The following is a 12518-nucleotide window of genomic DNA, read 5'->3' on the forward strand; positions in this document are numbered from 1 at the left end:
AGTGCCACACTCCACTTCAGTCCCTGGCTGTTAATTCCCCTGTTGTGCAATTCCCTGCTTTCAGGGCCTGTCAATTCCACCTAATCGCAGGAGGCACTAAAACACCCTGCCCTGACAGCCCCAGATCACGAAACCCCTGACTCCTCACTCAGGTGGATTGCATGCATCACTTATGCACAAATCAGCAATATGCCAGCAGGGAGGAATTATGTCAGATGACAGCCCAGACACGAGGTACAGATTGCAGCCCCAGCCCTGACAGATTGCAGCGCGGGGCCGCGCGCTGGTGCGGGGCTGCACCGAGCTGGGGCGCGAGGCGCGGGCACCCCGCGGGGGCTGCTGCAGGGGGGGCAGCACCAGGCCCTGGCTCCCCCCGGCCGTGTCCACGCCACATGAAGGCGTCCCCAGGGCTCGCAGGGCAGGGCCTTGGGGGAGGCGAGGGCGCGGGGCTGAGAAGGCTGCCGTGGGCTGGGTGCCCGCGGGACGAGGCTGGTGCCAGGCCTGTTCGGGCTGCGGGCCTGGCCTGGCCCCACGTGGTGCCGCCGCTGACCACCCTGTCCTGCTGTAGCATTTAACTTGCCTTAGCCTGTGATCCTGAAAAGCTTAAATTAATGACAGCCTTGCAGTTGCTCATTAATAATTGCATCATTACTGTATGCGATTGCATTCTCCTGACAATAATGGTGTTTGCTGGTGTATTTCTAATTATCTGGTGTTTCGGCTCCCTAATAGAACCCCAGCGTGCCTCGGTGTGAAAGCCGCCCCGGTGGGAGCACGGCCCAGCCGGCAGCCTGCTCGGACCACGCAGGACAGTGGTGCTGTGCCGGCTGGGAGCAGAGAGCGGCTGCTCCCAGGCCATGCCAGCCACTTCCCTCCTTGCACAGAGGATGCGAGGGCACTGGGGGGTCTCGGCCTGCAGCCCCGCTCCTCGCAATCAGCAGGGCTCCTCGGAAACCTTCCTCGGGCGCTGGGCAGCGATGGCAGTGCCAGGTGCCGGCCGCGCGGGTGCAGCCACTTGCAATGGGTCGGGGCCCCGCCGGCTCAGTGCCCGCTGTGGCACGGCGCGCTGACCCCCTGCGCTCCCCACCTGGGGAGGGTGTTCATTTGTAGTTAAAAATCTATTGTGACTTGTCAGAAAAATGAATAAATGAGCACATTATTTTTTCATTTTGGAGCTCAGCATCTGTTTGTCTAATCAAGAAAGAGAACTGGGAAAGTCAACCAGGGCTGACGCACACATTTTATTTAACTTTTCCTCTGTCAAAGGAGTTTAAATGTGTAATGAACAGGCCATGGTGATTTGAAATATAATCCCATTACTCTGATGAGATTACCAAGGCTGTGAGAGTTCACAAATCATGCTTAGGGTTTTTAGAGTGAACAACACCCTGTTGAGATTTTTTCCTTCTTCTTTTTTTTTTTTTTTTTGTTTTTGCATTTAAGAAGAGGTGTGTGGGGAGAGTGAAATGTGACCATGCTTAACCCTTCGTAGAGTGCGGCCCTGCTGTGCCCTGGCTGCTGGCGGTGGCTATGAGCAATGCTGCGGGGCCAGCACCGAGCGGGGCGCGGGGCAGTGCTGCCACCACGCAGCCCCTGCAGCCATCGCAGCCGCACGTCTGCATCCCCGTCCCAGCATCGCACCCGGGCGGCCGCTCCGGGATGTGATTTAAGGGGCGTTAATTTTAGCAGCAGCGGCAGCACCCAATGCCACACGCTGCCACAGCAGCACATTGCCGTGAAATTCATGCGCCCAGTACAAACACGTCTCCATAAAGAACCCCCCCATTAAACTAAGGGCTGTGCCCAGGACTGCTCCGTGCCTTCTGCCCTGCCCCTGGCGTGGGGTGGGAGCCGCCACGCTCCTGTCAGCGCCCCAATCCCAGCACTGCTGCTGCAGAGCCCTCGGGTGCTCTGGTGCTGCCACCAGCGCCAGCATGTGGGGAATCTGCTCGGTTTGCTCCTGGAGTCACAGCAAACCAGGGCAGTGCCCTTGGAGAGCTCAGGCCGGGTCTGCGGCCTCGGCTGGGACACCAGCACGTGCCTGGGTCAGAGGTGCTGCCGTGCCCTTCTCTGGGGCAGCCTCTGCAGGCAGGCCGGGAGGCACGAGGGTCTCGAGGCCCCGTGTCCAGCTCACAGCATTGGCTGTGGCTGCAGGGGGCTGGGGGTGGCCGTTCCTTTGGGACGCACTTCAGCACTTCCACCCCGAAGGCCATGGGTTGCTGCCCATGGCACCAAGCTGACCACGCACCAGCGGCTGCGCTGCGCTCCTCTGGCTGGCCGGTGGTGGGCTGGGTGAGCCCTGGGAGCCCGTGCCGGATTTGGGACACATTTGTGCAAAGCCAGGCAGGACGGGCAGTGGTGGCTGGGTCGCACCAGGGGCTGTGAGCACCCAGGCTGCAGTCAGCACCCACGTCCCAGGGCTCCTGGCGCTGCAAGAGGAGCGCAGCCCCTGCTGTCAGCTCACTCTGTGTACTCCCCAAGTCACTGGGCTTTGGTGGTGATTTTTGCAGAATATATCTCAACACACAAGGTAAAATCAATGATAAAGCTTCAGGTGCACAAGCAAGGAAGGTCCCTGCCTGTTGAAGCAGAATAAGAGAAAATTCAGAAAAACTCAGAGGCTTCCAATGCAGACTGATGCACTTCAGGGAGAAGGCATCCTTGTTACGTGAGACGGCAGCCACCCTCTCCTGCTGAAGCCTAGTAACAAGGCATGGAAGGAACAGCTTGCTTTGCTGACCCAGTTGAATGCCCATCTGAATCAATTAAATCTACAACTACCGGGGAAAGACCAGCCCGTGATGGATTTTTGTTCAGCTGTGCACAGATTGCAACCATGAGCTCTGGTTTAACTCTTCCAGCAAACACAAAACACTAGAAACATTTTCTCCACGCTGCGTATTTAAGCAGATCTGGGTTTTGGAAGTAAAATTGTTTCTTATCTGCAAACGAACATTTTGAAGTGACCTCGTTCCCCGGCTCCCCAGCTCGCCCGTTCCCCACCAAGCCCCCGGGCACGCAGGAGGGCAGCGTCCCTTCCTTCCTGCCTCCCTGCCCTGCTCGGCTGTGCTGCGAGCGTCCCAGCTCCCCCGCAGGCTGTGTTAAAAATCAAGCAGGTGGAAGGGGCTTAAGAGGCTGTAAATGCACGTGCAACGCAGCACCAATCCAGGCAAGTGACCACGCAGCCACAAACGCTACCACAGTTTAGATGGAGTTTTCTTTTTTTTTTTTCTTTTTTTATTATGTCAATCTTAAGGCTTTCCTGAAAGAAAAATACTGCACATATTGAATATCTACTTAGAATAAATAAACCTAAGTGGGTGGCAACAGCATTATGGCCATGAAAACAAGTAGGAGACTTGCGTAACTTTTGATACCAAAGTAGGCAATTTTTTTAGTTCGGTTAAAAGAATTGAAACTAGGTGGCAAAAGAACATTCACATAACAACTTTAATGTTAAATAGTTCACAAAGCTGATTAAAGGAGTCAGGTACATTGCATCATTTGAAGGGGCTTTCCCCATTGCATCTGAGCTGCATTTGTGCATATAAAATATTTAAAAATTTAATATCGTACTATAAAATATTGTCTCTCTTGTTTATCCTTTGCAGAGAAAGAGTCACGGAAGACTGCACCCAGAGACCCGTGTGGTGCAGGCAGGGCCCCCCCGGATGCTCCAGCTCCGGCTCCAGGAGGGCGGCACTCGCGTGCTTCCAAAGCTAAACCTTTTAGAACTGAGGTCAATGCGACAGACAACTGACACACACCTCTCTGCCTTAGTGCTTACTCCTAAGCTACGTGTTAAGGCTCAGAAAGTTTTCTTTGTACAAAAGCAAGGTAGGAAAGTGTCCGAGGTGGCATTGCAGTGGGCAAGCAGACGGCCAGGAGGGCGCTCACCCTGCCCCAAGCAGCCGGCGTGCCGCAGCCTGCAAGCGTCAGCTGGGCTCTGAATGGCCTCAGAACGGGAGGCATTTTCTTGATACAAAACCCACTGCAGCAGTGCAGAGAGCTCCAGCTTCAGTGGCTTTGAGAGATTTATGAAAGACACCTCTGGTGAACTGAACCAAAAATGCAGCTCTGGTTCCCCATAATCCCATTCACGTGTTCCCTGATGTGTTAGACAGACAAGGCCAGAATAGTTACAAATCCCAGTACAAAGTAGGTCTTTGTTTGTATTTTTAAAGAATAATTCTGAGGAAAGGTGGAGGCACTTCCCAGTGCCCTGGTGCCAGCTGTCTCGCTGAGAGCAGACCCGTGGGTCCGTGGCCCTACGGCGCCGACCCTGCCGCTCCCAGGAGCAGGGCGATGCTCTCCTTGTAGCTGCAGAGACGCTGCCTTGGTTTTCAAAACATCCTGCTGACTACAGCAAATAATGTTCCATACAACGTATGCGAAGCTGAAAAGCACAGTTAAAGAAAAATATTTTTGAAAAAAACGAAGCAAAAGAGACCTGACTGTCTCAACATTTCTTCACAGATCAGATCCCCTGCAATGGCTGCTGTTCCCTGGCTCACGGTTGCCTCCTGCACTTCAGCAACAGAAGTGTAACCATCTGGGACTGCAGCCTCCCCCCAAAAGAACTGTGCATCATATGGACCTTGAAAAAGATTACATCTGTTTATTAATAGTAAAAATGGATACATTTGTCCTACATTTTGTTTTTAGAAATTTGATCATGTCACAAGCAATACCTGTGTGTACGTGGGTGTATTACAGATGTATATAATTTATTTTAACCAGGCTGTGAAATAATATGTAATCACATCTCTTCTTGTGATTGTACATAATACAGTAATTAAATGATGCCAGTCTACGTCATTCTCTTATTTCTAATCAAAGGAACCTGAAGCGTAACAGTCTTCTTTCCGGCTGATATGGCTCTTTATTTTTGTCACAGGGGAGACTTCCCATCACCAAAGAGGGATAATCTTCCAACCATGAGAGATGGGATAATTCAGATTTCTTTCCTGGCTGCTCCTGCCTGTTGGCAGCCGGAGCACCGCAGTCCTGGCTCCCACCTTCCCGGGCTGCATGGAGCGTCTCCTCCTCCGAATTCGGCAGACAGGCGTTCCTCAAGGCCAGGTGTTACTGCTGTCCTGATTTCTTCTCCTTCTGGAAGCTAAAGCTTGTTCTCCTGCTCAGTTTTCTTTGTTTCTGAGCAAAATAATCTGCTCTGGCTGTACTTGCTCGTGACTCTAGAATATAGTTAACCTGCAAGACACGAAGTGATATTTCATTTCCTTGCTGTTTCAATGGAGCAGCCCAGGGAGGGCACAGACGCTCATACCCCTAAACAAGGCGTTAGTAAAAATGGCAAAAATACAGCAGAAACAGCTCAGAGCTTCAGGAGAAGCCCCCTGCTGCACGGGGCTGCGTCCTGGCTCTTCCTCCTGGGCTCCTTGGGTGGGCGCAGCGTGGCCGTGCCCGGGCTGGGGGCTGGGTGCTGAGCATCCCTCTCTGCTCACCCAACCCTCCTTACCCAGCCTCCAGATGAACGCAGGAAGTCATGAAGACCCACAATGCTGGTCTAATATAGTAATGGGCTTCAATAAAAGATTTTATCAGCTTTAATAAAAATAATACTTTCATTATGATGTTTGCATACTCAGCTAATCTCATAGTTTCCCTGTATTTTGGCACATTTTACTTGATGAAAGCATTTTTAAATGATATTTAACAAGCCTGCTATTCCCTAAATTTATTATCTCCAGTGCTTTGTGATAATCACATAGATAATTTTAATGGAAGGTTAATGCAAGAATCAAAAAGATAAAAATGCCCTTTGGTCTGCCATTAGCTGGTTAATATGCTGTGGCTTAAAACTTGCACAATTTTATGCACTGTAGAGTGTTTCACTTTCATTGCATATTACAGCTTAAGGCATAAAAATATAGGGAATTTTCATGGTCAATAAAGTCTCAGTCTTTCTCACTTGATCATGTAAAAAGCCTAATTTGAAAAGTCTGATTTCTCTGCATCTCTTAATGCTGATGGAATTGAAAATAAACTGGTAACTTATGCACGAAACCAGAACATATTCTGTATAAACAATTTGTGAGTTAAGAAAAAAGTACTGTTCAATAATATTTCTCTCTTGAATATTCATGCTATTCATAGCAAAACTTTTTTAGACTTCTTATATGAACAGTCTCAGATCTGTCATGTGTTCTGAAGACTGCAACGGTTTATTTAGGGTTAAGTAGGAACAAAAGAATTTGTCCTAACAATCCATGAAGAAGTAAAAGCAAATGAACACTCACCTGTGTTATTAATAAAAAATGTTTTACCATATGTCAGTTATTTAGTGGTCCTCTGAACTTCACACAGAAGATAAAAGCAAACATAACGGACAGATTGCAAAAATTACTATTTTAAAAATTTTGAATTGCTAAAAAATCCTAGATTGCAGAAAATTAAATTTAATCTTCCAATATTGTTACGAAAAATTGTTTCAGAAAGTAAATCAGTATGTCTCTGCACTGAGCTGCAAGGAAAGCAAACAACTCTGATAAAGGATCGGGGCGGGAGGAATAACCCGTTTGCCCTGAACAACGTGCCCTCCTGGCAGAGCTCCTGCCCTCTGCGTGAGCCGGTGCTGGCGCCACCAACCCCACATCGGCCGGCGGATTGAAGTAATCCTTGGGGATTATTTCAGCGCACGGCTCCGTAGCAGCCCCGACCGCTGGGCAGCCCCGGCGCTGGCTGCCAAGACCCAGCCCTGGCCCTTGGGGGACCCGGCGGGACAGCCCACAGACCTGGACACGTGTCTGAAGGTGCAGGGTGCCCAGACGCAATGGAATTCGGTGGCTTCTGATAAAACTCAGCCGAAGATTGGCATCTCTAAACTGAAAGTGAGTCCAAGAGGCAGCCCTGCGCACAGGACAGGTAGTGTCCTGCATGGCTGCCTGAAAAGCCAGTAACAGACACTGGGCACGCTCTGCTAAGTGAGATGCACCTCGGTGCTCCTCAGGCACTGCACCAGCCGTGTTTTTCTAGAACCTCCCGAATACTTCCATGTCTAACAAGTGGTAAAACACTCCGAATTTTGGGTCACGTTAAAATTTAATACTCACCTTCAGTACAATTTCATTGACAGTAGCAGCATCTGATTCAAAGTAAAGGTGTTTGTAGTCATGATTGCTTAGATATGTAAGTTTAAATATTGCATGACCTGCAAAGATAAGAAAAAAAATGCTCAGAATATTCCTCTAAAGTTTCCGCAGAGCTTGTGTGCCTGACAGAAGAAAAACACAGATGGTGATCTTAGCATACCATCAGCACAACAGAAGGAAGTAATGAAACGCTGACAGGCTTCTCATGTCATTTCAATTTAAGGCAAGTGGTGGCTTACAGGAGCAGCTGAACTCTATTCAATAAAGTTCATTTTCCCATCACATCCCCACTGCAGGAAATGCAAAAATCTATCAAATGGCTAGTTAGCTCCCATTCAGCCCAAGACCATATTTCAGTTAAACTACCACATTAGAACTACTTTATGTAACTATTCACTGTATAATCGTCAAATGTAGAAGATAAGTGTTATATTTAAAATAAAAGGTCAATTAACCCCAGAATTATCACTCTAAAATCCTTTCCCCAAAACAACACCCAAACCTACTCAAGTTGCTTAAGGCAAAGGAAAAATGTCACTGTAAAATACAAAACGGATGCAGCGACGATACTACAAAACTAAGCATCTCTCCTCCTACAAGCAGAACACTCAAAATTAAAGTAAAACTGTAATTTTTATCTGTGTAGCACTTTGCTGGCAGGCTTCACTGCTCAGTCCCAAATGGAGGTTTTAAGTGATTAAATGGACTCGATCTGATGACAGCCAGGCCAGCCTCCGTGGCTGCCTTTGGAGAATGGCATGGAAACTGGTGACCTTTACCAGCACTGCAGGCAGGACAGGAGGCACGGCTTCAGCAGAAAGCTCTGTATGCAAAACATGTAGGAAGGCAAAATATCCTTCACTCGTTCAGACATTCATGGCTTCAAAAATTAAAATTAAGCATATTCTATACATTATACTTTTCCACCGGTTTTCACATAATTTATTCAGTTCAAAGGTCAAAGTTAGCAATCCATAAAGTAACAGCCACATTACTGTAAATTCACATCTTTCGTGAAGGAAAGCTAATTTGAAATCTTATTTACATTATCTAATTCTCCAGATTTCCAAAAAATGACTGATATATGCCCCAGATCTGTGGCCAGAAAATTTGAGACGTGCGTATTTTACTGTGGCATGTTAATTAAACACCATTATGATGCACTAATCTGGAATATAAATTCTATATTGAAAAATTGGCTAATAATAATAGTAAAAAAAAAACCTTTAAATCACTTGACAAATGATGCCTTGGTGGTACTAAAAATGCGGGAATTCCTGGCTGCAAGCTAATCAGTATGTTAATGCATTCACGCCCGACTTCTGCTCGGGACTGAATTCAGCATCTTTACGATTCTGAAAGGCTGCTCCTGGAGACATGACACAGCACTGCACGGCACCGGCACGCCACGACAGCTTCCCCTGGACGCCTGAACACACAGCTCCAGAACGCGCTACAAAATAAAATAAAAATCGCACAAAACATGGTCTGGAGGATTCCAAGGGAGGTTTTTTGTATTTGGTTTTGGAAGTTTCCTTGGCGGTTCCTGAGCGTGTGAACGAGGACCCCTTCCCCTGGCTCGGACGCTCGTTCCCCTCTTCCCTGCCCCGGGAGCAGGCGCTGTGGGCCCCGGGACAGCTCTGCTGGTGGGGAGGGCAGGGGGACGGGGGGCACCTGGAGCTGAGCCCCCGCTGCCTGCTGGACGAGGGCTGCAGTCCCCTGCCACCTACCCCTGGGAGCCCCTTTGGGGACACCGCCGCCCAGCGGGTTCCTCACCAAGACGGGGGAGCCCGGGCTGGGTTTGCAGTCCCGCTCCCCTTCTGGTAGAGACACAACCTGCACCAGAGCTGGAAAGAATAAAGACCCGGTGTGCTGACAGTCTGCTGCTCGGCCATACATCACCAAGTGGAGGTGGGGCAGAGAGCCACGGAATGAAATATTAATACAAAAATTTAAGTGAGACCACAGCCTTCGTCACGCCTGGTGAAAAAACCCTCCCCAGTATCCCCAACTTTCCGCTAGCCCAGTGATCTGCTCCTCCGTTCTGGCAGAAGTATTCATACAGCTGACAGAAGCAGAACACAGAACTTTATTTTGAGGACTTATTTTAGGATTGCAAAGAGTCAGCTGTTTTGATGACAATTAGAGCAACGGATGCCAATAACAATTCTGCTGCAGCCTGTGGCAGGAGGCAGAGCTCGCCCTGCTCCCCGTGCCCCACGGAGGGCCCAGCGCTGTGCTCGTGGCAGCCAGCGCCCCGCGGCCCCCTGCATGCAGCCCCGGCACACCCGAGGACAGTGTCCGTGCCCGCTGCCTGTCCATGACAAAAGCTGCTCTGGGCCCTGCCTCTCGGGCAGGTGCTGGCCGAGGCACGGAGCTGCCCGGCCGTGGCAGGGGATGGCAGCGCTGCCCCCGCGCAGGGACCGAGCGCGCGGCGCCTGCCCCGCTGTGCACAGCCCGCGGAACACGTCCTACACCCTGCCAGGTGATTTAGTGGAAAGAAGCTAAAAGGACTTTTCTTTAGAAAGCCCCATTATAGCATTATGTTTATGTGCTCCCATGTCCATGTTATACTATTTACAGCATGAAATATTAGTTCATTGATATCATAACTGGCACTTTGCTCTGCTACTGTTCTAGCCAGATGGAATTTATGAATTGTGAGATTGATTTCCATTTCCAAGAGTGCTTAAATATGTGATGTACCACTTTCCAATAGAACACCACCCTTGACAATTCAGAGATCAATATGAACTTCAATGGTTTTATATTTCCATATAAGAATATCTGGCAACAAACAGCAGTAGCTCAAGTGGCTTCTGCCATACTTGATGGTAGAATTAAAACAAACGCAGATGTTTTGTGAACAACTTCACTGCAGTGCCTGCTGCATGAACAATGTGTCCTTCAGTCTGTCTGAAACGCGAGTGTTCAGCTGCAGCAGCTGTCACTGCCCTGCCCCGGGACAAAGGCACGTGTGTACGTATACAGGTACAGTCACCTGCTGACGAGGTGGCAGCGGCTGGTGGCAAGAGGGAACTGAACAGGGAAACTGTTAATCAGCATTTTGCTATCGATTTTACTGGCTCTGCAATGGAAAATATATGTTATTTTCAAATACATTTATCTGATAAAACATCGAAGAAAAGCAAGTGAAATTATAGCAAGTCATCTGTTATCAGACGCTCTTGCCATGCGTGCAGTGTGAGCTCAACAGATCTCTGCAGCCAACTCTGCTACGCCAGGGGAGTGCCCTGGTGCCCGGACAGCCCGGGTGCATCCCAGATGCTGAGGGTGTCCCTGTGTCACCTGCAGGAACATCTGCTTGGCCCCTCGCCCCGCACGCTGCAGCCAAGACGTGCGGGCTCCCCCAGCCTGCTTGTGCCACTGCCCCACGCCTGCAGCGCTCCTGCCGTGCCTTGTGGTGCTGACATCCCTCTGACAGCAGGGAAACAGCGTCCTGTCGCTGGTGCCCTTTGGACGTATTTTGACAAATCTTTCCTAACCTTTGAATGCTAACAGGTTCCTAGGTGGTTACACCTGGAGAAAGGCATGCAAGAGACTCTGATAGAAAATGTTAATTCACTGAAAAGGAGGAGAGCTCACTGTCAGCACGATGTCTTAAACTTAATTGCTTGGCATATCTCCTGGTTTTTAATATTACTGTACTGACAAAAAAGTGAAGGAAGGGGCTAGTTATGGTATAAACAGTAATCCTTCCCAACCCAGAGGCACAGCCACACGCAAATCTACTGGTCATGGCTGGAAACTTATCCTTCTCACGGCGTTTGGTGAAACAGTGCTTGCGCAAACTGCAGCCTCCCTGCTGCACGTCACCCCCCAACACACACAATTTGGTTTTGTGTTTACATGAGGCAGACAAGAAATACTGCTAGAAAAGTTTCCAGAATTACTGACTAAAATATATGTACATGCTCATTAGTAAATCTGCAAATTTCTATCTCAGAAAATACACAAAAATTTTGTGCTCCACTGTGCTTTAATTTATACAGGTGAAAACAAATTTTCACCTTTAAACTGAAGTAATGCACTTTCTTTATCAGCATCTCAAAACCACACTTTTTTGCCTGGAAAACACTGGAAGGATGTGGAATTGCACAGGAAAAGACAACTTCTTTACTGAACTTGCCAAGACTAGGAATAGTTTGTCTTCTGCCTTTCCCATCTCTGCCAAAATCAGACTGTATCAAAAGCCTCTGTTCGTGCCAATCTTTAAAACAGTATGTACTGAATTAAATCACTAATTAGATGAAGGATGAAAAGAATATTCACGATTCAAATAAAACAGAAAACAAACACAGGGAAATGCAAATTTATGTTAAAATTTCAATACACCTTGATGATTGCTTTGTCATTACAGGGCCCTAAAGTATAAGTCAACAATTAAGATACATATAATATAATCTATAATATATAATAAAGAGCTAGAGAAAGACCTCTCTGAAGAAAAAAAAAACCTACTTATGGGCATCATTTCACATTATCACCATTTTTACCACTTTGGAAATTGTGACCACAGTATCAAACCTTGAAATCTCTTCTCACAGACTCGGAAGGGATTACAAAGACTTTAAAAATATACTAGTAAGCAGGCAGGGAACCATGGAAATAAAATACATGGCAAGCAGTGTTTCTGTACAGAGACAAGTTTAGCTAAATGTGGTATGAAATGGGGGCATGTCTGTTCATCAACCCCTGAGGTATATACTCCAAAGCTTTGGGGAGGGACCCTGTTGTTTTAAATCCGTATGTGCTACATCAAAAAATGATGCCATGACCCTGGGACAGGGCCTGAAGGTCCTACAAAAATGCATGTGTTGCACTGCCATCAAAACACCGAACCTGACAACCCCTAATGAACACAAAAACTCAGATGTTTTCTTTCAGGGGGATGTCACAAGCTGCAGCACAGCAGTGGCTGGATTGCCAGGGACACAGCACCGGCTCTGCCAGCGATGGAGACTGGACAGGAATCTGGGCACGAAGGCGGGTTATGCCTACTTCACACCAGCCATCCTCACCCAAGAGGTGCATCGTTTGGAGATTTCTCCTCCACAGGTAGCAAATGCAGCCGAAGTTATGGATGAAATACTGACCCCACCAACATCAGTGGAAAAAACGTGGAGTTGAGACCAGGCGTTACTGAAGTGGGAACAAATGTTATGGATGTGACGAAAAGAAAGCTGCTGCCCTGCTGCCCTGCTCCATTCTCAGGGAGCAGCGTATTTCAGGAACACTTGTCCCACAAGTCAGGTCTTTATATCCTGCTATAAGCTTATTGTAAAACATTGCTATTAGTGGATGTCTTGTTTCTAGATGTCCTGTAAAAGACCACTTTTATGTCAAACTGTAGTAACTATTCACACTTCCGGATTTTTTTTCCTG

General features: G+C 48.3%; 1 protein-coding gene across 1 annotated transcript in view; it reads right to left on the bottom strand.

Annotated features, from left to right (window-relative positions):
• Positions 1-4603: 4603 nt before the first annotated feature.
• Positions 4604-12518, bottom strand: part of MAPKAP1 (MAPK associated protein 1) — a 101556-nt gene continuing 93641 nt past the window's right edge. The window contains exons 11-12 of the mRNA XM_084298860.1: positions 7074-7171; positions 4604-5211 (exon numbers count right to left, since the gene is read on the bottom strand). Coding sequence (XP_084154986.1) covers positions 5086-5211; positions 7074-7171 — 224 coding nt within the window. The 3' untranslated portion in view covers positions 4604-5085. The remainder of the gene's footprint in view (positions 5212-7073; positions 7172-12518) is intronic.

Source organism: Netta rufina (assembly GCF_964035555.1).
Source record: "Netta rufina genome assembly, chromosome: 20".
Taxonomy (NCBI): domain Eukaryota; kingdom Metazoa; phylum Chordata; class Aves; order Anseriformes; family Anatidae; genus Netta; species Netta rufina.